Below are 27,959 nucleotides of genomic sequence, written 5' to 3'. Positions count from 1 at the left end.
ACCTTAAGCAGAATTTCAGCAAAATAATTTTATTTCCTAACACATGGGCGTATACATACGCATACACATCCGATGTGTGCATACCTCGCACATCTATGAACGACTACCGTATTACCCAAATTACAACCACTGTGAGATGTAATGTGCACGTGCTGTTATCGTAGCTGAAATATGAAAAACGCTTAGACATTCTGAGTATATGCGACTGCTCATAGTAGAATTTTCTTTCGATTAGTTCTACACATTGGAAGCTTTGAGAAGCTACTACACTTTTGCATCCAGATGAAGAGGGGAGCGCTGTCCACTAATATTCCGTGTTCCAGAGGAATGCCATCAGTTTTTCTGGTGATGGTACCATTTGTTCACTGCATTCAGAGAAAAGAAAAACACATGAAAACTCCTGATATGGGAATCATGAAGGATCCCCAACATCTCACAATGAAACAAGGGGTGCAAATATAGTTGTTTGAATGGATCTTTTGTGGATTCCCTGATACAGACAAACAGGTGCGGAGACTGGCCCACCCGGCTGCCTCGACAGTGTCCACAGGCCTCCATGAGCACTGAGAACACATAGCTGGTCGTTTGGAAATGGCCGTGGTAGGGAGCGGCAATGGACGGGCTAGGCAGCAGCTCGCCTTTCCTCTCACAAATACATGTACCTGGTACGGAGGCACACATACTCCCCCATGTTCATGAGCTTACAGTCAGTCTACGGAGCTAAAGATCTTACCATCTGCTGGTATTGTGCAGCCAGATTCACAAGGTGGTGGCAACTAAAATAAAATAGAAAGAATTAGTCTAGTCCCAGAGAAAAATAAGCTACAAAGTAGGCTGACACAAACATTTAACAATCTGAACAGGACACTATCCCAATATTTAGTCTAATTCGTCTCAGTCCTAAGTGATAGGTGTGTGTATGTGTGTGTGTGTGTGTGTGTGTGTGTGTGTGTGTGTATATATATATATATATATATATACACACACAAATCTAAATACATGGGGTCTCATTGCTAGATGGTCCTTTTTTCTTCTATCTAATGAGGAGGGCAATGAAGAAAAAAATCAGACTTCACTTCCTTTTGCTTGTTATTGAACACTGTAAACTTAAAATCAATGTCTTTTGGTTAATCCAAATCAGATCATTAAACATCAAGCAAGAATAAAAATATTTGTGGTGAATAATTTACTGTCTCATAAGGAGGTTTGGTGTAGTATCATAAACCACACTTACACGATACTGAAAATTTGGCAAGTTCTCCAGTCCCTGTGAAAACCTGGGACTGGTAAATTGGTTCTTTTAGGGGAATCGGCTTATAAAAGGCACATGACCGTTGGGTTGCTCGATACGCTCTGGGACCCTGTTGACTTGTACAAGTCCCGCTACTCTGCCCTCTGTCCACTGAGGAAGGAGACGGCGAGGACCCCCTCAGCTCTTTCCTCAACCGCTGACTCGTAGGTGCGCATGCTAAGCTTCGTCTGTGCACACGGGAGGCACTCAAGTGTTTGCTGACAGAAGGAATTCTCTGTGTGCTTAGCGCAGTTTTGGTCGCCAGGTGTTGGGGAAAGGAAGCGTTTACATACAGCATCCACAATGGCTTTGGCAGCACCAGCGTCACACTTGAAGGGGCTCTCCGACACTGTTGTGTTCATGCTGTCGAATAAAACGAGACAGACAGGAGCCATGGTAACAGAAAATCCCTCTTCAGAGCCAGATGATATTCAAGTTTGGTTTAGCTGAAAGCTTTCTCAGTCTCACCTGTATTAAACACTCTACTTATTTACTTAGACAAGAACAGCTCTTCTTGTAGTCAGCTTTCCTACATTTTAATGAAATTTCTATCTTATGAAGGTCAGATTTAAGACCTTGAGCTTAAATGTTCTGTAATTCTCACTGAAGTACATGGCTCAGTTTACATCTCCGTTGAGGAGCTCTGATGGTGTGGTGGGCTATGCGGTGGGCTACTAACCACAGGTCACTAGTTTGAACCCGTTAGCCGCTCTGCGAGAGGAGGAGGGTCTGCTTCTGTAAAGGTTGACCGCCGGAAGTCCTAGGCAGTAGTTCTACTCTGCCCTTAGGGCCACGGGGAGCTGGCACCCGTCCAGTGGCAGGAGTTTGGTTTCTGGTCGTATACCCCAGCACAGGAACTGCTCAATGAACACTCTCCTTTATTCAGTGGTCAGTTTCGTGCACAGGGCAGACAGTGGTTTACTTGCAAGGCAACCTGTCTACTTACACCAGCCCCGGTATTCTACCTCCTTTTTATCCCCTGCATCCCTTCCCGTCAGCGCCACAGAGCTCGGATCTCACCTTTTCCTTTCGTTTCAGTTGTGTGCATTCAGAGGAGGTGTAATGGATACTTTTCAGTTGTTGGGGTCAGGATTTTATCTTCCTACTGACTTGACCACTGAGTGACAAGACTACCGATCTCTGTTCTAAGTGGATAGACTGGACTAGTTAGTATCTTCTGGTAGCTAGCTACGTGTACTAACCAGGCACAGAAGAGTACTCACCAACTGATTCCTTTTCCATCTGTTTTCTTAGTCACCAGTGCTTTCCAATGGTCATGGGTGCTTTTAATAATATCAATGGCAAAATCCTACAATTTGACACGGCAAGCATTACAATGATTGAAGAGGGTTCTTTCCCATTACTAACACTTCCCCAAATTTGGTATTTTGAGCCTGTTGAATTACTTTCTTGGGTCAAAAATAAAATTAACAAACTTCTTGAGATAATTGTTGTTCTCTGGATTATATATGCTTTAGATGGTAATAGTATAGGTAAACCTGAATACAATTAGGCCTAAATCTACAGCTGTGAAGGGTAGCTATTACCTTATCTTTAAATTCTGCATCGAAAGCAAACTGGTTTTCTGGTTTTCCATCGGGAACCTTGTACCTTCGGAACCAGTCCACAGTAGCTTCTAGATACCCGGGCTTCAGACGTTTGACATCGCTAATGTCTGAGAGTAAGAAGATTGCAAGTTATGTTCAAAATACCGAGCGAGCGGCGGATGGCTTACCGGCAACGGCTCACGCCCCGTCGGAGCCGACTTCCCAGCTGCAGGGGCATAGACTCAGTTCACAAGGCAGCCGTTTCCTAGCTCGGCTGTCCTCGAGTCGATGCTGCCTCAGTCCCCATGCAGGCCAAAGCACAATGGACCTCCACAGGGCTTTCAACGGCGCAGGTTTTGTTTTGACCATTTTATTGGGGGCTCGTACAACTCTATCACAATCCATACAGACATCAATTGTGTCAAGCACATTTGCACATTCGTTGCCCTCATCATTCTCAAAATGTTTTCTTATTAATATAAACTAGACTTTAATAAACATTCCTCCCCAAAACACGCTCATGACAGTAAGAATATAAAAAACCATTAGGGAAATGCAAATCTAAACCAAAGATGTGCTTCGCCAAAGCACAAATGTTATAATAACACGATGAAAAAAAAGACAAGGATAAAAATGAAGAAAAAAAAGATTACAAGTTCTGGTAACGATAAAGAAAAATAGAATGTTGCTGGCAGAAATATAAAATGATGCTGGTGGGGCGGGGGTGGGGGTTGAGCTGATACCAAGGGCAGAAGGAGAAAGAAAATGTTTTGAAAATGATGATGGCAACAAATGTACAAACGTACTTGACACAATGGATGGATGGATGGATGGGTTGTGGTAACAGCTAAAGGCCCCCAATAAAATGATTTTAAAAAAAGAAGAAAATGGTGTGCCTGCTATGGGAAAACCAGCAGTTCTTCAAATGATTAACCAGATTACCATATAACCCAGCAATGTATCTACACATGAACGAAGAGAATTAAAACCAAATGTCCACACAAAACTTAACCATGAGTGTTCAGAGCAAAGTTACTTATAATATCCCCAAAGTTAAAACAACCCAAACAGCTTGATAGCTGTTCATGACGGAACAAAATGTGGTACGTACATAAATAAGACAGAAAACTGTGTGAAGTAGACTTCAGCAGCTGTGGTTAGGCTAACATGTATTAAATGTGATCTTTTTGACCCACTTTAAATATTTGACTTTATTTTTTATTGAGATTTTTCTCTATTTCACTTGGTTGCTGGGTCCAGGCAGTTTTTCAGAAGTAGATTGCCAGGCCTTTATTCGGAAACATTTCTAGATAGACTGGAACCTGTAACCTTTTGGCTGACAGCTGAGCACTTCGTGCATTTGTACCAGCCAGGACACCACGCTAGAAAGGCAGGCATTAAACACCGAGGGGACAATCAGTACAACAGTAATGGCTCTGAAGGCAAAAGAAGGGAGAAATTACTGGAGGCCACACAATTAAAAACCAGTTTGGGGGTTATAATGGTACCTTGCGTTGGAAGAGTAGAAGATATTTTAAAAGTTGAGACTATTTTTCACAGGAAGGATCCCAGCCCAGTCACAGATGGTAAGGGAAAAAAAAAAGAGAGCTTACTTTTTCAGGCGATTAGCCATTGCTTAGTCAATAGCACAATGGTTTAAGAGTTGGGGATGAGGTGGTGGGGGTAAATGTGTTTCATGTGTGGAAGGGCCAGTAAAAGTGCTCTGAAAGCATACAGTTTCTATCCTTCTTCAAGTATGACTAAGCCTAAGGTCTCTGAGGTGAGAACAGAAATGCCACCGACAACCCTGAGGAGAGCAGGGAGACGCCGTCACTTACTGAAAACCTAGGGACTAGACCCAGAACCCCGTCAGAAGATGCGTCCCTCAGTCAGAGGTCCCTCTGAAAGTAGACTTGACCATGACAGGGATGGAGTCCAGCCTTCAGGGCACAACTCAAAGTGAGAAGAAACAGCGGCCAATATCGATTAATCGGAGCTTGGAACGTATGAAATATCAGTCTAGGAAAGTGGAACGTTGTCAAAATGAAATAGAACGTGTAAGGACAGACATTCCAAGCATCTGTGAACTGACATGGAAATCTGGAAGACAACTGCTTGGTCAACTGACTAGAAGAGATCAGGACTTGTACCCAGGCCAAAGAAAGGCAAGCCAACGGATGCTCAATGCACAACAGGGTCACCGACGCCACATGCAAGTATGATGTTGCTAAAAAGATCACCTAACACCGGTTGTATCAGCACATTGACAGGGAGCTGCCGGAGGCTCAGGCTGGATTCAGAAGAGGACATGGGCGTGAACACTGCTGATGTCAGATGGATCCTGGCTGAAAGCAGAGAATACCAACAAGAAGTTGACTTGGCCTTTATTGACCAAGCCAAGGCATTAGACTGACCGGATGCTAGTAAGTGACGGAGAGCCTTGTGAAGGAAGGATGGGCACCGCAGGGCTCTTCACTGTGTCCAGGCCTAACGTGCACAGGGACTGAGAGGCTGGAACTGGGGAGCGCTGCCCGCTTTAACAATCAGGGAATGTGTATGCAGGGTTGTATTCTCTCAGCCTGTACACTGAGCCAACACTCAGAGACGCTGGGTTCCATCAAGAAGAATGTGACATCAGTTTGGAGGAAGGCCTGTGAACAACTTCCATATGCAGATGACACAACCTCGCTTGCCGAAAGTGAGGAGGCCTGGAAGCCCTTGCTGATGAACATCAAGGATCGCAGTCTTCAGTGTGGATGACGACTCACGGCAAAGAAGACCCAGATCCTCACAACTGGACCAATAGGATGAATGGAGACAAGACCGACGTTGTTTTCAGTGGCGCGGCTTCATCTCACGTCCTTTGGACACGAGAGAAGATGCCTCCAGGAGAGACCAGTCCTTGGAGAAGGGCATCATGCTTGGTAAAGCACAGGTGCAGTGAAAAAGAGGAAGGAAGGGCCTGGACAGGACAGACGGACAGTGGCTGCAGCAGTGGGCTCAAACATAACCACCGTGAGGATGGCACACGGAGAAGCAGGTGTTTGCTCTGGGCACCTAACCACAGCGGCAGTGCTGTCGAGCTGGAACGCGAATGACAACAGAAGGTTAAGTGCTAAAAAGCCAATCAGGACCCGCGCTACTCAAAGGCCCACACTCAACAGCAGGCTCCTGTGGGCAAGGCCAACACCCAGAGGGCGGAGGTCATGGCGACTGCCGCGTGGTTCCGAAGGAGGGTTCTCCTCCGGCCTTGAGACCTAGTGGCAACTGCTCTGCTGGGTTTTGCACTTGGTTGGGTGCCTGCTATCCCTCCTCCCCCCACTTTCTCCCATTTGTATTTGGGGTGTCTATCTTGTACCTGTTCCACGATTGCGCGTCCGAAAGATAATGCGCATTAGAGACTTCACACGCCCAGATGAAGAGGAATTTGACTCCAGGATGGAAAACACTTTAAGTTTCACCCATACTTGATTTAGATGGTTCAGAAGATGAGGTTTTGGACTGGGAACCGATTGAAGTTTGGGGCTGATGCGATGGGCTCAATGTGCTCACAGATAGCAAGGACATGAAGTCCTAGGCTCAAACAATGGACTGCGATGATTTGAACAGGGCCTCCACGAAAATGGCTCTCATCTCACTCGGGAAAGAGCTTTCTCTTATGCTAATGACAGAAGGGCTGGAGGATGTGTCTTGAGTCAATCGCTCACGAGGACAAAGAGGCGAGTGGAGTGGGAAGATGAGAGGCTAAGCCAGAGGAAGACCTCCCAGAAGCGGAAGCCCAAAGTGACAAGGACATGCCTTCAGAGCAACAGGGGAAGGAAGACCTTCCCCTAGAGCGAGAACCCTGCCTCTGGACTTCTGGCCTCCTAACCGGTGAGGAAAATAAGCGTCCTTTGGTGGAAGCCATGCCTGTGGTCTGCGGCAGCAACACCAGGCAAGTGAGACAATGCCGCTGAGGGGACACCTTCCGACTTTCCGTTTGCCCTGGCGGTTCACTGGGCTGGGCTATGTGATGGGACTACTAACCAACGATCAGCACTTTGAACCGTCAGATCCATTGAGGGGGAAAGAGGTTTTCTGCTCCCATAAAGATTCCGTCTCAGAAACCCACAGGGGCAGTTCTACTCTGTCCTAAAGAGCTGCTATGAGTCAACATGACTTGATGGCAGGAGACTAACTCTTTACAGAAGTAGAAAGTCTCACCTTTCTCCTACAGAGCCACTGGTGGTTTTGAATGACCGTCTTTGTGGTTAGCACCTGCATCCATAACCACAACACACCAGGGCTCCTAATAATGGAATATTACGGTCCTAGTCTGAGCTACTGTCTGATGCCGCCACCACCGTCCTGCGCTATGCTGTCTGAGAAGACCTTCAAGCAGCGCTGCTCGTTCGAACAAAGAGTGGAAGATGTCCGGCTTATCCGAGAACAACATCCTACTAAAATCCCGGTGATAATAGAAAGATACAAGGGTGAGAAGCAACTTCCTATGCTGGATAAAACCAAGTTCCTCGTCCCCAATCACGTCAACATGAGCGAGCTCCTCAAAATCATAGGAAGGCGCCTGCAGCTGAACGCCAACCAAGCCTTCTTCCTGCTGGTTAGCGGCCACAGCATGGTGAGCGTGTCCACGCCCATTTCTGAGTGTACGAGAGCGAGCGGGGTGAAGACGGCTTCCTGCACATGGTCTACGCCTCCCAGGAGACGTTTGGCATGAAGCCGGCTGCCTAAGACCGACCAAACCATCTCCAGAATTGTCACCCCTTACCAAGGGGCGGGGAAGGAAAGGGATGTTAGCGCGGGTCGATCGGTCAGCCCCTCTAAGCACAGGCCCTCACCGCTGCGGTGTCCCGCCCACTGGGAGTTGTAGCGTGTTTCCCTCGCGCAGTGCGCGCCCTCAGCTTCAGCAGACTATTCTTATTAAACCCAGATGTTAGGTTTATAAATAAAGTGCTTTGCATTTTAAGTTGCCAATAAAATAAACACTGGAGTTACCCTAAAAAAAAATAATAATGGAAATTACTCAATCATCAAAAAGTCCTGATACATGCTACAACACAGAACACATTAAGCTAAGTGGAAAAAATATTGTAAGGTTCCATTTAGACAAACCGTTCTCAAACACTCACTGCCAGCCAGTAGATTCTGACACACAGCAACCTGTAGAGCAGCGGTTCTCAGGCTTCCTCAGGCCGCGACCCTTTCATACAGTGCCTCATGTGGTGGGAACCCCCAACCAGAACATGATTTTCACTGCTACTTCATCACTGTACTTTTGCTACTGTTATGAATTGTCATGTAAATATGTGATATGTAGGATGTATTTTCATTGTTATAAATTGAACATCATTAAAGCACAGTGATTAATCACAAAAACAGTATGTAATTATATAATTACATGTAATTACATATTATTTCTAATCAAAAGTGAAATTTTGTCTTGAAGCATGGTAACAGTCCTAATATAGCAACAGTAAACTACATTGCTACACTTTGTGACAGTATGGGTAAAAGCCAAGTCAGTGCCAAGACTGAGATCGCTTCTTTCTCACCAGATCTGCATCTCTGCATGTGGGCAGAACTGCCTAGAGAGGTGTGGTGTCTCGGTTCCTAGGCAACCCCTTGGGGTCACAAACCACAGGTGAGAACCGATGCTGTAGACCCACCAAGGTTGAACCAACTTCCCGTGTGAGTTTCTGAGACTGTAGCCCTGTATGAAATAGACAACGTCATCTTTCTCCTGCAGAGCTGCCGGTGGTTTGATCTGCTGGCCTTGGGGATGGCAGCCCAGAGTGCAACCACTAAGCCACCAGGATGAACTGTTAGAAACAGAGAAACCCATGAAGACACAAAGTGACTGGTAGGCCTGGGGGCAGGGAGGGAATGCTGGTTACTGGATACAGAGCTTCTTTTTGGGATGGTGAAAATGTTCTGGAATCAGATCATGGTGATGGCTCACTACTCGGACAGACACACACACACACACACACACACACACACACACACACACACACACACACGAGTGCGTGTTCTGTGAGCCCTATCTCCATGAAAGAGAAGGAAAGCCGACCAATGAGGGGCAGCGTGTGGGAAGGCAAAGGGAAGCACAGGCTACCTGGGCGAGTACAGAAGTTGAGTAGCGGTAACCAGGCTTCCTCAAATGGCCCCCTCCATCCCTCAGATGTTTGAAGGCAATGGTCTGTGGCCCGGTTTGGTGGTGGCTTACGAGGCAGGTATAATACAAACTTCAGTCTCTTCAAAAACGGGTTCCTTACCATTGAAACTGGCCGCGTCCGGGTCATCCACATTAATGGCGATGACTTTCCAGTCGGTCTCCCCTTCGTCAATCATGGCGAGGATGCCCAAAACTTTCACACGGATTATCTCTCCCCTCGTGCACACCTGAGAGGGAACACCACAGTCAAGTCAGCAAGCACAACCCTCGGAGGGATTGGAAGGAGAGCGACCCTTGAGTCGTCAAAGGGAATGTGGAACCTGCCAAGTTTCTGCAGACTTGCCTTCAACGGCTCCTTGTTCAGTGACCTGAGGAGCTCCTTCATCACTTTCCCTACCCCACAAGAAAACTACTAACATAATCCAAAGCAAGTGATATCTGTACACTGTCCTCTGGAATTTGTTTTAAACATATCACTATGGAGGGAATTGTGGCCCCTCCCCCGAATGTGTTCTTCATCCTAGCCTCCATGTCCCTGCATGATCCCATAGCCAATCTCTTTTGAGCAAGGGACAATAGAAAGAGGTGGGGAGGGAGAAGACAAATGCCAAGTCACACAAAGTTATCGCTCAAGAGCAGAAATTCAGAGACCAGGACCTTCCTCCCTTGCCAGCAGAGAGGGTAAAGTCTTCCCCTAGGGCCAGCACCCGGAATCTGGACTTTCAGGCTCCTCACTGGGAGGAAGAAAATTTATGTTTGGAAAAGTCACCCATTTGTAGTACTCCTGTTATGGCAGCACTAAGTAACTGCTGCGGTTGAGTGTCACAGTCGGTCTTCACCCAAACCAAGCCTGTGCACGACGGCGGCAAACACTGCCTGCTCCCGAGTCATCCTCACAAACACAGGGCTCTTCTCCAGCAGCTGGTTTCTCTTGACAACACGCCCAGCGTGCGTACGAGGAAGTCTCGCCACCCGTGTCTTCAAGGAGCACTCTAGTCATGCGTCTTCCAAGACAGATGCATTTGTCCTTTTGGAAGTCCATGGTTCTTTCAATACTCTTCTCTAGCACAATTCCAATGCATCAACACTTCCTTAGTCAATGGCCAACTTTTTCACCCATCGGGGGCATTTGAAAACACCATGGCTTGGGTCAACCGCATCTTATTCCTCAAAGGGACATCCTTGCTTTTCCAATATTCTATAGAGGTCCGTGTAACAGATTTACCTAGTGCACCTCATCTTTGATCCCATGAGCACAGATTGTGGACCCGAGCAAAACGAAATCCTTGACAACATCTATCTTTTCTCCATTTATCATGTTACCTATTGGCCCAGTTGTGAAAATTTTGGTTTTCTTTACATTAAGTTGTAAACTATACTTAAGGGTGAAATCCTTGATCTTTATCAGCAAATGCTTCAGCAGGCAAGGCTGTGTCATCTTCATATCACTGATACCACCTTCTTTTTCATATAATGCAGTTTCTCTTGACTATTTACTCAGCATACAGTTTGAGTAAGTACACCCTTGACCTTGCCCATGTAGTTTGCCCTTGTGCCGTTTGCACAGCTGCCTCTTGATCCAGGTACACGTTCTTCAGGAGCACACTGAAGTGTGCTGGGAATCCCATTCTTCTCAAGATGATCCAGTTTGTTATGATGCACACAGCCCAATGCCCTGCCATCGTCAATAAAACACAAGTAAACATCTTTCTGGTGTTCTCTGCTTTCAGCTGAGATCCAGCTGATGTCAGCGGGACATCCCTTGTTTCACTAACGAATTAGTTTAACAAGGCTTCTTTTTACTTTAAGGCTGCTGCTCAGTTAAATTATACAACATGACTTAACAACTTTGTTTTAAAACACAGCGTGACAACTTTGCTTTTTCCAATCCGAGGCATAAAGAAAACATAAGACTATTAAATCCAAAACAAACAAACCAACGCCCCTCCCCAAGAACATCACTATATATCCCTACTGGACAGAGGCTCCCCTAATGTCAATCTCCGACTCCAGAGGTCAATTGCTTTGAGTCAATCACTGACCACTCCAAAGCATTAGACAAGGTTTCTCAGTGTTGAGATGAACTTGCTTCTTGGTACCCGTCAGACGAATAGTCTTTTAACATAGAACATGCCTATACTACTGTATAGAAGTACATTCAGATACACATATATGAACTTTTCCCCTAGACTAGGTTTAAATATACGTAACATACAAGTGGTAGGAATGAAAGGAAAGCCTTTTTCATTCCTAAAGGCATTATTTTCACTCATGTTCCCATATTTGATTCACAATACTTTCCAAAGTATAAACTTGGTGTATTTCAAGATTATCATTTCAACACTGAAGAAAATAAATTTTAGATCATTACCTTGCCTCCAATTTCACAAACATCAATCGGGTCATTGTCACCACAACAGCCAGTGTGTGTGTCATTGTGTCCTGGGTCTTCCCAAGTCTAAAAAATAATGGTTGGCGAACAGCGGTACACGTTAGCACTGAGAGAGCAGCTCATGAATGTTGGGGTGCAAATATGAATCTCATTCTACACTCTATACACACTATTCATTCTACACACAATGCCAAGCAAATCCTGAAACCCCCTAGTATGCATCTGCGACACTAAAAAAATGCTTTATAGTAAAATTATTTTTGAAATTTCCCATTTTAACAATTTCAGTTCTACAGTTCAACAGCATCGATTACACTCACAATATTGTACCCCCCTTGCCATTTGCTAATTCCAAAAGTTTCCATCATTTCAAATAGAAACTATGTGTTCATTAAGGGGACTCATCATCCCCTTCCTACAGGACTAGAATAACATCGATCTCTTTTGTCTTTATTAATGTATACTTCCTATAGATGTATACACAACACGCATCCCATTTCTTTATCCAGTCATCCACTGAAAGAACCCGGGCTGTTTCCACCTCTTGGCTATTATGAGAATGCTGCTGGGCACATTCATGTGCAAATATCTATCTGAACATGTGTCAATTCTTTGGGTGCTACACCTAGGCCCTGCTTGGTCAATGGTTCCCAAGTGGGTGCCACCACCCATTAGCGAGCCCTAAAGCAATCTGGAGGGGCTGCAAAAGTAAGATATCCACCCTTTATCCTGGTGGAGTGTAAGAGCTATAGTATAAAGCTCTTCATTGCCAGGGGGTGCTGAGTAATTTTTTTTCTGAAAAGGCGGTGGTAGGCCAAAAAGTTTGGGAACCTATATGCTGGGTCATCTGGAATCCCCCAAACAGCAACTGTACCATCTGACCTTCCCCACCAGGCTCTACTTTGTCCCTACCCTTGCCCCACCTGCCATCTTCTTCTTCAACAGCCGTCCTAGTAAGTGTCAAGCGGCACCTCATGGCTTTGATGCACGTTTCTTCAAGGACAACTGAGGCTGTGCCTAGTTTCACAGGCTTATTGGCCATGTGGGTCTTTTCTTTAGAAGCATCTCTACTCAAATCCCTTGTCATGTAACCACAAAGAAATAGAGACCAGAATATTTACTTTAGAAATAGATTAGGGGGAAAAAAACTTTGATCAACTCCGCTGGGTACTTTGTTCTTTTAACTAGGCTTTCATCAAAATAAGTTTCCCCAGCAGACCCCGACCAGACATCCAGACTGAAACATGGAGTCGGGGTTTCCCAGGGCTTTAAACAGCTACTTTCTTCCCGTGCTAAACTGCAAGGGAACAGATGGCCTGTGGATGTCAGATGTCAAGCTTAAGACGCTGCCTTTGTCCTTTGCTCCCCAACCAGGACAAATTACTTGCATTTGGCACCCACTCTTGCAAAAAAAGATACAAGTGAGGGAGACAGAGGAAAACTGGGTCCAACCAAGCCAACACCAAGGACGCAAAATCGAAACCACAGAATAATAGTTCAGCAATGTTTTCCCAAAGGACAATATTTCTAGGCATGATACCAAATCAATTAAAGCGCATGCTGAAGTGCAGTCATTAGTGAAGCAGCATTATGATTACGTAACAAGCTAAAGCTGGATGAGCTTGACCTATATTTTAACAGGCAGATGGCTTCACAGGGAACTGTTTAATAGGCGAAATAGTTAATAATAAAAACAAACAAAAAACCAATCATTTCTCCGAATCAGCAAGGAAAATCTGAATGGAGCATTTCATATAAAAATCTTCAGTTCAAAAAAAAAAAAAAAAATCTTCAGTGCCACAGTATTAGCCCAGTCAAACCAGAATCTGACTCACATCATTAATAGATGTCACCCTAGTGATTCTTCATCCTCAAATTAAATAAGAACCCATGACATACTGGGGAAAAATTAGTGAAATGAAGACGTTCCCTCTCCTCAAAAGGCTGTTTAGGCTGTCGGGATCTCATCATTATGCTACTAGAAAGAGCCTTCGTTTAAAGAGGGAACCAAGATTCTACACATAAAAGTCAATGGCTTTGATGGGCCAGATTCTAGGTGCTCGGTGGCTTTATTCTAAACAAACTCAAGAGCCAAGTGCTTTTAATATCTGTCTTGGGGAGGAGGAAACTGAGACAAGTAAGGTAAACTAGGAAGTGACAGACTGGATTTGAACCTTGGTCTGTCCGGTAGCAAACATCCATGCGTTTAGCTACTGTTCTGCATCATTTGTCTTTAGGTAATAGACTCAATCTGTACAGAAAGATGTTAGGTGGCTTACAATCAGTTCGTGCAGGAGCCCTGGGGCCACAGTGGTTACGTGTTTAGTTGCAAACCACCAACAAGCAACAAACCACCAAGCATTGCTTGGGAGAAAGATGAGACTTTCCACTCCCAATACAGCGTTACAGTCTCAGAAACCCACCTGAGTAGCTCTATCCTGTCCTACAGGATTACTATGAGTTGGAATCCATCAGTCCATAAAGAAAAAAATTCACAAAAAGCAACTTTCAAAACTGAAATTAAACCCCATCAGCATTTACCTTTCAGTGTTTCTTGAAAAGGAGTTATTCAACATAGAATTAAAATTAATTGATGGCTTTTTCTTAGAGTGGCTTTACAACCTCTCATGACAAGAGCTGTATGAAGGTATCAAGAGTGGGCCCGCTGTGAGTAGGCTAGAAAGTGCATTTTCAGCCACTGTCCAGACACATACCTGAGGAATGGCACCATAGTTCCAAATGTAGCCTTTATACGGGAACAAATTGGCAACATAACGGAGCTTTCCTTTTTTCACATCTTGCTTGATTGGGTTTAAAGGGTCCTTAGTAGCGATCTGAAATTTAAAGTTCAACTGTTATGTGGCCGTGCATTACTATTCCGCTAAGAGTTGAAGGAAGCCAATTACAGCATGTACGTCCCCTTCATTTCACTCCAACGACATCGTTTACATGTTACAATGTGAGACTAAAATGATACTTTTTAGGCTTAAAATTTCAAAACAACTTCACCATCAGCTACTACATGAAAAACACTCTTGTGGGATACAGGAGCTTCTACGAAGAGAAAAAAATCACGCCAGTTCCACAAAGGAAAAATGACTGAGGAGTCAAGTACCACGACTCTATGAAAACAGCAAAGTAAGTTATTATCCAAATTCCCCTTTCCTTTAAAGCATTTAGAAATGTTCACGTTTCCTTGTGTATTTATTACATGCAAAATCTGGTTACTGTCAAGAAACTTGACTAGGTGGTGCAAGGCAGATTACACACATCAACAAAAAGCCACATACGATAGTTGTCATCAGCAGACTTTAAGGAGTTGATTTGTGACTGGGTGCTGAAGTCAGGGGCAATGGTTGTTATATAATCTGTTGTCAATTTGAGGCTTAAGAGTGAAGGGGTGGAGTTCAGCCTGTAAATCAGGTTACACTGACTGCTCATCACACATTACTGACGATGAGCCTGATGTATCTACACTGATGCAGTAGGAGCCGGAGCTGGAGGAGCCATGTGGAGACCTACTCCAGTGCTAAGATGCTTCTACCGCCACTGGATCTACAAGACTTTCCACCACTGGCCTGTGATCTTCCTGTACTCGGCATCACTGCATGTGTTGCATGAGTCTGATGAGGAATTTAGATTGGTATCGGACATATGGTCTTGATCTGGACCAGGTTGGGATGTTTTCTCAATATTCAATTGCTCTTGTATATAAAGCTCTTTCTTATGCACAGATGTGTGTCCATGGATTTGTTTCTCTAGTCTACCCAGACTCACACAGCGGCTGACTGAGAGGCCAGGACAGAAGAGGCCACTCGTGGGCTTTGGGAAGGTCAGAAGCAAAGGTCTGAGGAAGGGAGGTCAGGAGTAAGGTGAGTTGAGCTATCTTGTACAGAATGTAAATCTACAGGTCGTGGGAATGTAACCAGAAACTGCATCAGGACTAGACAGAGGAGAACCCTGGGCTTGAGGTGTGGAAATCGGTGCAAGTGCCAGCACGGCTACGCTCAGTAAATCTACCCACATAAGGCAAAACCTTACCTCCATTTTGGCGTTAGACCATCGGGGCACTTCAACCACCATGTGGAACACATCCTGAAAAAAAAACCACGAGGAGATGGTCAGCTGGTCACAGGAGCTCACTGATCTCGTCCTCCCACGAGCACACTACGTCCCCCATAGCTTAAAACTGCTCACTGTAATCTAATTGTCAAAAGATCCTTTAAGTCTGATGCCTTTTAACAGAACGCACTTAAAAAGAAGACAGCCAACTGGAGAGATACATAATCAAGTATATCTGAATATTAGTTATCATGTCAAGATGGCGACATAGATAGAGGAGTTCCCTATGCAAGTCTAAATCTGTGTGTTTCATAATAAAACACTGGGAGGGGGGGTGAGAGAGCGAGAGACTATCCGCACACACTGTTGTTAAGCAGCAGAACTTGCAGTCCACAGGAAGCCCATCTTCCAAGCATCCTGGCCTAGGCTATTCATGGATCCAGGCTGCGATTACTCAAGGAGCTCGCAGAGCGTCGGTGCCAGGCAGTGTACAGGACACCCCCCAACCAGCTCAATTACGCTGTCATCCTTAAACAAAAGTCAATCAACACAACAATCATGCAACTCAAACAAAATTAACCAGCACCATTGCCCATGTTAACTCTCTGGATTTGACTATTTCCAAAAATCAAGTCCACCTAAAAAAAGGCATGAAGTTTGACACTTCATTTAAGATAAAATTTTTTTTAAAAGCCAGACATATTTTAACCCGTGGCAGCAGCTCTGGGTACAGTTGCCCTTGAACAGCATGGGGTTCAGCCGCTGTCCTCCCTCGCCAGGGAGAACAATCCCCGTATAACTTAAAATAGAACTTAAAGTTGACCCCCAAACAACACAGGCTTGAGCTGCCTGTTGCTATCACAGTGAGTTCAAGTGTTTCCAGTAACCACTTGAAAAAGTTAAGGGGGATGATTAGTATCAAACAAACAAACCTTGGTTGGTAGCTAGACAGGGACAGGGGTTGTCCTCCCATGCCACTGAGTTGATTATGACTAGTAATGGGTCTAGTGGGTAGAGTGGAATTGCCCCGATGGGTTAATGAGACTGTACATTTTTATGGGAACAGAAAGCCTATTTTCCTAGTTAACGTAACATGGCATTTTAAACACTTGAACTCACTGACATCCAAAAGAAAATGTGACCCTATAGAGCATTTCTGAGGCTCTTTATAGGAGCAAATAGCATGTCTCTCCCAAGGAGTGGCTGGTGGGTTAGCAGTCCAAGTGCTTAGCCACCAGGCCTCCCCATACCAAGAGCAACAAAGAAAAAAATCCACTTAGGTGGGACTGAAATTCAAATCCAAGTTAAGGGTCACTGTAATTAGCTTCCAATTTAAGCTTGTTAGGTAGCTACACAGGGACATGGGGTTGTCCTCCCATGCCTGCAAAGGCCCCCATAAAGGAGGCTGGGAAGGACGCAGGCGACCATTAAACACCTATAAAGACTTCTGAACTGGACATGCTCAAATTCAGGCCCCAAGCCAGGAGGGCGGTACACCTGGGCGGCCCAAACTAGGCCCAGGCTGGTGCCATCACCCAGGTGGGCTTAATTCAGCCAGCGGGGTCAACCGATACCTTACCTTCAAGCGTGCCTCCCCAGCAAAAGATTTGAAGTACCCTGGCGGCAGGAAGGCCACTCTCTTTATACCCTGCTCTTGTGCCTGCTTGTGGCCCGCCACGCTCTCCCTGGCCTCGGTCCCGCTCATGTGGGTGCGCTGTTCCACGAGTTGTGAACTTGCGCGGCTACCGCGTACTTTGGCACGCTTCCCTGAAATAGTGTGCACTTTTGAGACTGTACAACCTGAAATGCACCCATCCTTCATAAAAACCCACTGAGATTACAAGCGGGCTTCGCGCGAATTCTTTCTCCTGGGAAGCCAAGAATTGGGGTGTTACCCACTTGAGAAAGGTGGCCACTTAGCAGACAGCCACTGGGAAGCAGCAGCACTGCTTACTCTTGCTGGAAAACACCCGTGAGAGGGCCACTGTGATCTCCTTTTGCACCCCAGCGATAATAACTTGAAGTATGTTCTCCAATAAAAACCGAGCAGTCAGAATATGCAGTTTTCAGAGCCTTCCAGAGAGGGCAGAGATGAAGTCACTCAGGCAACAATTCCTTTATAAAACTTCGATTTTTAAAAAGGTGATCTCAAGTGAAAACCACTTAACTGTTTGGTTTTGGGAATGAGCTCTACTTTGCACCCAAAAGTAGGGGCTCCTAAGTTACATGGCAACGGCACAGAGGATTCAAGCCAATCTTTGCCTCACTGCTTTTACCTAAGCAGAAAAGTCACGCAGGCTTCTAGTCTGCCACTTTGTCACTTGGTTAAGCTCTCCTTCAAATGACAAAGCCTAAAGCCCGGCTGAGCGTCTACTCTAAGATGCATACTGCCTATTTGAAGCGATGTAAACATGAACAGGAGTAGCAGCATTATTTAAACCTAAGACTGAACCAAACAGCCTCTTGCACTGGACAAATCTGCTTCAAAAAGGCCCCTTTGAAATGCAAAGATGCCACTTTGCGGTCCACAGCCAAGCCAGGGTATTTTTAATTGCCTCATATGTATGTGAAAGCCGGGCGATGAACAAGAAAGACAGAAGAATCGATGCATTTGAATGAGGATGTCCGGAAGTGAGGTTGGCAGGACTTTGTCTCACCCAGTTTGGACATGCTATCAGGAGGGACCACTCCCTGGAGGGCATCATGCTTGGATAAGTAGGCCGTGAAAAAGGCCCTCCGTGAGATGGACAAAGACAGTGGCTTCAACAACAGGCTCAAAGACAACACTCTCTTTGCACAGTGCCGGGCAGGGCTTCGTTTTCTGTTCTCCATAAGGTCTCTAGGAACCTGAACTGACTCCAGCATCAAATAAGACCCCTATAAAGAAACTAGATGGTCATCATTCTACCCAAGATATACGTTTTCAAGACTGTGTACCATACAGTAAGTACCACCTCTCAAGTATTAAAAACGCAAGACTTGCATGTATGATTCAAGAACAAATTAGGGCTTTTAAACTCTATCGCCAATTTCCTAAAGCGTCACCAGATGGCGCTGTGACAACACCAAAGTAAATCTCCAAAACTAACTGCAGGAGAGCTCATGCAGACTTAGTAAGCAACTGGATAGCACACCTAACTGGCCCTGCGGGGTTCAACGACTCTAATCTTTACGCAGTAGAAAGCTACATCTTTCTCTTGTTGAGCAACTAGTAGATTCAGACTGCTAGATTCATAAGTGCTGACCACTATGCTACCAGGACTCACCTTCCATGGGAAAAAGATGAGGTTTTCTACCCTGTGGAGTTGGTTTCAGACACTCACAGGGGCAGTTCTATCCTGTCCTATAGAGCTGCTGAGTCAAAAACGCCAGTGAGTTGAGTACATGCAATGAAGCCCTGGTGAGTTATGAGTTGGTGGTTCAAATCTACCAACCGCTCTGTGGGAGAAAGATAGGCGTCTGTTCCCATAAAGATTTACAGGCTTGGAAACCCACAGGGGCATTTCTACTCTGTCCTATAGGATTGCTATGAGTCACAATTGATAAAACGTCAGTGAGAGAGATAACTTTAGGAAGCAAAAAAAGGGGAAGAAAACATCTTTCAAGATGATGGCAAGCTAATAGTACTGTGAAAAGATCTCCGGAAGTCTGAAGATCCGGTGTTTAGAAATTAGCTAGGCCCCAAAATAGCAGTAGATCCTTCCTGCAAGGAGAGTGCCAGGGCGGTGGCAACACTGCCAGCCCCCAGATGCTTCCTGAAGGGTTGGAGGTTCGAGGCGCTTGAAAGAAAGGCCTAGTAATCAAGCAACTTCCAAAAATTAACAGTGGAGAAGCCCATGAACCAGTTCTACTTGGACTCCACACCTCCCTCCATGAGAACTTCCTGCACGCAATCCTGGATGGCCAGTGGTCTTGTTCCCACTGCTAGGGCTTTACACACCTGCTCTCCGCTTGGAGCACGCCCCAGCGCGGTTCAGAGAAAGGAGCGAGGGGAGCAGCTCTACAGGGGTGATTCGGACACGCCGGTGGGAGGCCTGGAAAAAGGCGAATTTGAGCTTCACGGATCTCCCAAGGTCAGAATCTAAGTCACCTGACTTGCCATCGTTTCATGGGGGGGGGGGGGGGTCAATAATGGTAATGATGTCCAGAGTCTAAGGAAACGGGAAATTGTAGCAAGTCTAAATTTTAATCACTCCACTAATCAAACCATTGTTTGAGAGGCAGAAAACGTGCATGGCCTACAGCTATCTCAGCGTAGGTGTGTAGCCCCACTGATCAACCAGGGGTGTTATGGTACCATAAGGACAATGGCTATCACCCTCCAAACGGGTCAGTTTTCCAGACGAGTCAAGCTATTTACTCACGAAGAGGCTTCTGGTAGTAACACATCAGCACATTTATATGGGGAAGCATGTCTTTTAAGTTCATTACATCCCATCTCGGAACCTTAATAGTAAATGTGTCTTTATTGGAAAATTGGTGACCGCTTTCTGACTTGTATGGTACTGCAGAATTGTCTGAGTGGCTTAAACTAGCATGTTCAAGCTGACCTGCATTGGTTCCTCTAGAAAACTCCAGAATCAATGTCAAGCTTAGAACGAAAGTATAATTGAAAAAAAAAAATCACTCTATTCCTATCACTCCCTTTTATTTATGTTTTGCAATAAAATTTGGAGAAAGGCTATCTATGGTGGGAGAAAGGAATTTTTTCTAAATTCACCTAGAGACTAGACATAAAGAGATTAATGAAAAAACACATCCACTAAGCCCAACAATAAGGAGTCCTGATGGAATGGTGGCTTACGATGTGGGCTGTAACAGAGGTCAGCAGTTCGGATCGACCAGCTGCTCCTCAGAGAAATATGAGGCTTTCTGCTCCCCTAAAAGTTTACAGCCTCAGAGACCCACAGAGGCTGTTCTACTCTGTTCTTGGAGTTGATCTGGGTTGGAATTGACTCAATGGCACTTAGTTTTTTGGGAAGACGAACAGTGTTTAATTAACCCAGTACTTTGTTCAGTGTCACAAAGTCAGTCAGTGGCAGTCAGGCCAAGATTTCTTCATCCAAGTCCAGTGATCTTTACCCTATAAAACAGCTTTGAGAAGCTTTTGCTGTAAGTAGGCCTTGTTGCCAACATCCTATATTTAGTTTTCTGTGACTTTTTTTAGTTTATTGTGACTTTGCTAGAAGCCAGGTCTTGTGGTCGCACATAATATGCATTTTCAATCATCACAACACGGTCTCTTATTGTTACCCAGTTCTTGTCTGTGTTCCAATCCTAACTTCAGTTAGGAAAGTATGAACCCAAGAGATAAAAACACCTAGAACCCTCACCCATTCTGCACACATAGGAAATTGGGGGAGATAGCCTTTACATGACTAGTCCTGAGGGCATTTAAAAATGTTTTGGGAAGGGTAAGTTGAAAGAAAGAAAATCGAAAACAAAGCAAACTGTGGGATGGAAATCAGAGGTCTGAAAAACATCCACCTGAATCAGATCTTTTCTGAAACACCCAGGTAAAGGGACCTAAACATAAGTTAAGGATGACAGAACACTTCTGTCTACCACACCCTTACTTGTGTTTTGTCCGAGCCAAACTTCCTTAAGAACAAAACAGCTCTTTCCTGTCTCTTAGGTGGGAATCAGAAAAGCTATGGTTTATGGAGACTGAACTGATGCAATCCATAGCTGTCCTAGAAACATGGGCTTCAGGACCAATGCCCATGCCCGGGAACGGTGGCACTGATCTCAGCTCATGAAAGCCCACATGGGTGGAGCACTCTGCTCCATAGGGTTGTTCATGGCTGAGCTTTCGAGAGTAGATCAGCAGGCTTTCTTCTGGGTGAGCTCAAACTTTTGGCTGGCAGCCAAGCACACTGAGCACTTGCATGATATGACCCAGAGGCTCAAAGGGTGGTGGAAAAGCCAAATCTTCCTGTAACAACAGGTGACAGACAACAGTCAGTCCACGAATGACTTCACAACGTCGCAGGCTATCTGGGCAAGTTCTACCCCTCTCCACACATCATCGGTTCCCTGCTCGGGAGGGAACTGGGAGAAGCAAGACGATTAGCTACTGCGCTATCATCATTCTGGTCCTTGGCCACAAGAATGTTGTCCAATCACTTTCGAACGGCCCCAAGCAGCTATGAAGAATTAGCGCCCCTGTTTTAGAAGATCTGTATTCCAGAATGCAGTCACTAAATTTAGGGTCTTTTTAGCCTTCTTTGCAGTTCAAGATGGTTCCAGATATTACTGTAATACACTCCTATATAAATACTCAATAAAATATATCAGGAAACACCCAAAGTTCTGTGGGCAAATGGGATGCAGAGATAATGAAATTTATCCCCCCCCTTTTTGATGCCCCCCACAGATACACTTACAACGGACACGCCAAAGCAACCAAATGCTGACTTTCAAGAAGGAGAACCGCCAGTTCCTACCAACTCCCAGGGAGTCGACTGTAGCAAATTAGAGTTTCTGAACAAATGTAGCTGCGAGACTCCCACAAGCACATACGTGCCAATTAGAGGTCCCTCCTGTAATTGTGGCTTGTAATTGGCCTCGGGCTGCTTGCTCCACTGCGTCCGATTGAAGCAGTTCAGAAAGGCTCCTCCAGTAACAAGAAGGCTAGACATTTTGCCAAAGTCCAAGCATCTGACCAGAACTGCAGCAAGCTTCTCAGTGGGCGGGCAATAGACTTGTCTACACGGTTCCTCACTCATCGACATGGTCGGGGGATTCCAAAGATGAGGTCACCACGTGAAAATCAGCATCATGCAAAAACGGAGGATGACCACAGCAGATCACAAGATGGAGAATGAGGATGCCATTTCATAACTGCCACGTTGTATCATTACGTAACTGTCAGGCTATCTCTACACAACTGCCTGATCCGTACATACCTACAGAGTGTACCATTCCACAACTCCCAAACCACTGAGAATCTTGGCCTAGCCAAGGGATACATGAACATGACAGCCAATGCACCTCTTGCGCAAATCTCAGTGTTTGTTACCACCAGCTGCACATAGTTCATATGCAAAATAGTCAGATAGTGGGTATTTTTCACTACTGTTATAAATGTGAAATGTCACAAATGCTGGATAATGAGATAGGCGATCAGTGAGGTGTATTTCCACCATAGTTAAGCCAGAAACACAAAAGAACCCAGCACATGCCAGGATCAAATTTTATCTACAGTAGTATTCTGGACATGCAATAGAACACCACGTTCAAGTCTCTTATGGTGGGACATAGAACTCAGGTGGAAAAATGCACATAGCTTTTACCACTGGGAAAACTTTGCATGTACTTACTGCGAATCAAGCTTCCTGATGAAATGAAACAATATGTAAATGTGCAAAAAGATTTAAACATCCATCCAGTAAGTCAATTCCTAAATATAGTACAAACTTCTGGTATTGGAAAGGAGTCTAAAAACACAATATACATCACATTTTTTGGAGGGGGGGGTGTTGTTTTGCATGTAAAACTATGTTTATACTATACTGTAGTTTGAAATATGAGACAAACTAAAAAGTGACCGAGAGACATGAAGTGCGCATGGCTGTTACAAAAAGGGCGTCAAGAGGCTTGATGCAGCTTGCCGCCCTTCACAGTGTAAACCGTGCGGTGTCCATGAAACACGGCAAAGCAGAGGAAAAGTAAATAAGGTGTGCCTATCTATCGTTGTAGCTTTTGTGTGTGTATGGGACGGGAGATTCTTCCTCATTTGTGATAAACTTCCAAACCCACCAATGCCCTTGCTGTCCAAGACTCAGTCAGACTCCTAGCAACGTCAGAGGAGTAGAACTGGCTGGAGGGTTTGCAAGGCTGTAAATCTTTGCAGGAGCACAAGGCCACTCTTTTTCCAGAGGAGCAACTGGTAGAGTTAAACAGCCAACTTCATGATCCACAGCTGAGCGCTTAACCACTGCGCCACCGAGGGTCCTGGTTCTAAATCTGTTTAGGGCTGAAGTTTTTTAGCTCACTGCTGCGTGTACAGGAATACGCAACACTTTGGGGGAGTCGGTGGATTTACCGTTGGAGTCCTTGGGTGGTGAAAATGGTTAACACTCTTGCCTAGTGACCAGAAGGTCAGTCTGTGCAGCAGTGCCATGGAAGAGAGTCCTGGCAACCTCTTTGCCGATCTTACCTCTCCCAGGCTAGGACGTAGATGTTCCCCCACCTTTCCAGAGTACTCTAGCCTATTTTTACTGTAAAATCTCACAGTTCACGCAAACGTGGTGCAGCCACACGGTTGTTTTTGAAACCACTAAAGAAGCAGCCCTGGTGGCACTGTGGTTAAGCACTCACCTGAGAACCAGAAGGGCCAGCAGCTCAAACCCAACGGCAGCTCCGTGGGAGAAAGACGCGGCAGGCTGCTGCCAGGAAGCTTTATTGGCCTTGGAGACCAGATGGGCCGGCTTTACGCTAGGATGGAACTTGACTCCCCAGCTACTAAGGGTTTGAAGTTGAAACCTATTATTATTGTTCCAAAGACCCACACAGGAAAGACCAATGTGACTTCCTAACGCCCTCACTTGGCTTCGATGCCTCTCCTCCTGCCCCCGTTTATGCCTGCTCTACTAAAGAAATAATCTCTCTTTAAGACAGACTTCTGATTTTATCAGTGCACATTTACCTCCCAGCTTGGCGATGTTTCTTTTTAAAAAAAAACAAACATTTTATTAGGGACTCATACCACTCTTATCACAATCCATACATACATCAATTGTGTAAAGCACATCTGTACATTCTTTGCTCTCATAATTTTCAAAGCATTTGTTCTCCACTTCAGCCCTTTGCATCAGGTCCTCTTTTTTCCCCTCCCTCCCAGCTCCCCCCTCCCTCATGAGCCCTTGATAATTTATAAATTATTATTTTGTCATATCTTGCCCTGTCCAACGTCTCCCTTCACCCACTCTTCTGTTGTCTGTCCCCCAGGGAGAAGGTCACATGTAGATCCTTGTAATCAGTTCCCTCTGGCCAACCCACTCTCCCTCTACCCTCCCAGTATCACCCCTCACACCCCTGGTCCTGAAGGTATCATCCGCCCTGGATTCCCTGTGCCTCCAGCTCCTATCTGCACCAGTATACATCCTCTGCTCTATCCAGACTTGCAAGGTAGAATTCGGATCATGATAATGAGGGGAGGGAGGGGGAGGAGGCATTTAGGAACTGGAGTAAAGCTGTATTCTCCATCGGTGCTACATCTCACCCTGACAGACTCCTCCCCTAGACCCTTCTGCAAGGGGATCTCCAGTGGCCAACAAATGGGCTTTGGGTCTCCACTCTGCACTTCCCCCTTCATTCACTATGGCAAGATTGACGAAGTTTCTTAAACACTTAAGATACATCTAAAAAAAAAATCCCACAAGTGGAACTAATTGATCTAGACAAAAAGACTATTCCGAAGACTAGGAAGCCTTACCTGAGCTGCATAAATTGGAATATCATGAAATGGAGATATGTACTGTCCTTTCTCGTTTTCTGTAAAATGAAGTTGAAAGAGTTATTACTGCAGTCAATCCTATTGCTAAAAAAGTACAATTTTTATACCAAGATTTTAGCCCTACACCAGAAAAGCTGGATGTAGGTGTCCCATTTCCTGACCCCGCTTCCACACTGGGTTGGGTTCTCCTCCTATGGGTTCCTTAGGCGACACACAAACACTTATCCTTATAGGGAGGCCAGACAGACTCATGCACCTTTGCATCCCCAGAGCCTAGCAGTGCCTAGTGCCCCAAAGACGGTCACATTGTTTTAGGTTACTCTTCCATCGGTTTGGTTTACAGCTTACGGAACTATCCTGAAATGCTCAGGGAGAAAAGAGGGAGCCAGGCGGCTGAACCATTAACCGCGCCGTTCTCAGCGAAGGCTCAGGAACACAGCAATGGTAGAAGGATTTTTCTTAAAGATGATCAGGTTGTAGCAACACCTTCCCAGGTGATTTCTATATCTAGAAATCTAATCGCCCTATCCCAAGGAAGTTCAAAAACATCGTCACTATCCTTGGGAGGGTCAAATCTCCCTGACATCCCTCTAATTTCAACACTTCAATGGAACAGCTAAAGCCAAACAGCGAGCATCTGCAGTCCTGTTGAAAGTTGCTTCGGAGCCAGTTTTGACCTTGTGGGCGAACCCTGCATGAGTTCTAAAGAGGACGGGAAGTGGAACCTGACAGATGTTTAAGAAGAAGAAAAAATCTTCTCACATTAGGAAAAATGCTGACACGTTTCAAAGCTACATAATTGTATAACTGGAAAAAAAAAGTAAAAAAAAAATTGTATAACTGGCTTTCGTTATTGGCTATTCCTTTAGATCCAGACAGTCTCGTTTGATAAAAAACCATCAACGTTAGCTAGTGCCAACGTCCATGCCTGGCTCTGGTCTCCCATGAGGGCCATCAAATACCCATTGTCGCTGTACAGCCTCAAACTGTTACCAAGGAAAAAATCTAAATCCAAAGCATCTGCTCTGTAACCAGACCTCCAAGACTATCACCCAGGCCACTGGGCCAACTTCAAATCAGAGAGAGTCACGTCTGCCCCTACTAGAGAGAAGTCCTGGAGCCAACCCTTATCTCCAAAATAAAACTGTCCAGTGAAATGTGAATCAGAAGTCCCTACAATGCCCTGGCTTGCCTGAATCCAAAATGAAATAACACCGGCAGCCCCACCCTTCCTGGTAGCTTAATCTTCAGCTAGATGTGTAGATGCTGGGCTTGACTTTCAGTTTCTTCCAAGTTCCTTTTTTTTTTAAAAAAAACATTTTATAGGGACTCAAACACTTCTTATCACAATCCATACATATACATACATCAATTGTATAAAGCACATCTGTACAGTCTTTGCCCTCATCATTTTCAAAGCATTTGCTCTCCACTTAAGCCCTTTGCATCAAGTCCTCTTCTTTTTCCCCCCAAGTTCTTTTTTTGCTGGAAGCTTTGCTTGTCCATTCTCTCGGCCTTCCTGTTTGTCCTCGCCCTTCCTCCCTCGCCAGCCCTTCAAACACACAGGTGTGCACACCTGCCCACTTCCTTTGGCAGACCCATGCTTGAATGCGTGTGTTTATCACCAATAAGCTATTCCTGGTAGCGTGGAGGGTAGAAATTGAGCTTAATAAACCCAAGCATCCTCGGGTAACAGCCCCACCCCGCCCCTTACACACTCAGTCTTGGCCCAAGGTCAAGGGTCCAAGCTCGGACTTTCTTCCAGCCTGACATCACTAGTTTAACTCGAGGGGAAGAGCTTTCAGTTTCACCGGGCGCTTTTCCCGGCAGGCAGCCGCGTTACGGGAAAAGGCCTGGGGCAGGCGCGCGGCCCGGGACCCCGGCGGGATGAAGGATGGTGCGCCTCCATCGGCCAGCGCTGCCCGCGGCCTCGGCTTCCCCGGCGGAACCAGGGGCTGGTCCTCACGCCGCCGCCCAGGTATCCAGGGGTGCAGGAAATCACCCCCGCCCCAAGCTGGCTGTGCAATCCTCTCACGGGGATTGTTTTACCTCCGCGCACCTTGCCGGAGTGACTCAGAGGTTTCCCCGTCCCAGGCCGACGCGGCCGGGGTCGGGCGCCCCACGACTCGAGAGCGGAGGCCGAGGCCGGCCCACGCGGTCCGGCCGGCGAGCGGGGACCGGGACCGGCGGAGGGCCCGGCCCGGGAAGCCGGGAATGAATGGGCGGGAGAGCGGGGCAGGGGCGCGGGCCGCGGGCACTCACTGAGGAAGACGCGGTACTCGAGGGTGAAGGGCGCGGCGCGCTCCTCGCTGCTGAAGCCGCTCATGGTGCCGGAGGCCAGCCGCCGCCGCTCGCACAGACCCAGGCGCCCGCACGCGGAGCCCACTGACCTGCCGAGGCGCCCGCACCTGCGCACTGCGAGGACTGAACCGGCCCGGGGGCGGGGCCGGCCCTTAACAACCCGCCCCGACCCCTCCGTGCGCAGGCGCACTCGCGGCCTCGCCCCTCCGGCCCCGCCCGCGCCCAGCGCCCTGGCCGCGGCGAGGTTTGGCCACGTGGCTGCTCGCGGGCTGCTGCCCCTTTCTCCTATCCCCGCCCACTGGCTTTGGGCTCGGCACCCATCTTTTCATTTTTTTGCACCCCTTTTCACCTTGGCCCAGCTTCCTAATCAGACACACCTAGGGAATTGCCTTTGACATACACCCCTTCCAGCAGAGAAGTTCCTTATCTCGAAAAGCTTATCAACTACCACCTGCTTCCGGACCGATGTTTCCACCTGGCGTCTTGAGAGCGTTTTTCGGGACCGTTTTTTGCAAACGTGACTTGCGTGACGCCTGTCATGACTGCGAGCCAGGGTTTTGCCTCCCAGCACCTCCACTATGGCGTGTCTCATCTGGACGATGGAGAGAATAGTCAGTTTCATGGGGTCGGTGGAATGATTGAGTTGGTTATAAGCCAAAAGCTTGGCACAGAAGTTACAAGCGGTTCCCCCTTCCTTCTCGCTCAGGAGTGAGAGTTTGCCAGCCTTGGAA

General features: G+C 46.2%; 1 protein-coding gene and 1 pseudogene across 1 annotated transcript; one reads left to right on the top strand and one right to left on the bottom strand.

Annotated features, from left to right (window-relative positions):
• Nucleotides 1–13: 13 nt before the first annotated feature.
• Nucleotides 14–27,357, bottom strand: PPA1 (inorganic pyrophosphatase 1). Its single transcript, XM_075533988.1, has 11 exons — nucleotides 27,190–27,357; nucleotides 24,907–24,965; nucleotides 15,447–15,500; nucleotides 14,120–14,239; nucleotides 11,385–11,471; nucleotides 9,114–9,240; nucleotides 2,839–2,966; nucleotides 2,515–2,600; nucleotides 1,585–1,654; nucleotides 734–776; nucleotides 14–365 (listed from the first exon to the last, which is right to left on the bottom strand). Exons 1-11 carry the CDS (start codon nucleotides 27,251–27,253, stop codon nucleotides 334–336), a joined length of 870 nt encoding a protein of 289 aa, XP_075390103.1. The 5' UTR covers nucleotides 27,254–27,357; the 3' UTR covers nucleotides 14–333.
• Nucleotides 7,183–7,808, top strand: LOC142429025 (microtubule-associated protein 1 light chain 3 beta pseudogene; annotated as a pseudogene).
• Nucleotides 27,358–27,959: the final 602 nt, after the last annotated feature.

The sequence above is a fragment of the Tenrec ecaudatus genome, chromosome 16, assembly GCF_050624435.1.
Source record: "Tenrec ecaudatus isolate mTenEca1 chromosome 16, mTenEca1.hap1, whole genome shotgun sequence".
NCBI lineage: Eukaryota > Metazoa > Chordata > Mammalia > Afrosoricida > Tenrecidae > Tenrec > Tenrec ecaudatus.
Note: the sequence above shows the minus strand (reverse complement) of the source record. Positions and strands in the feature narration are given on the sequence as shown.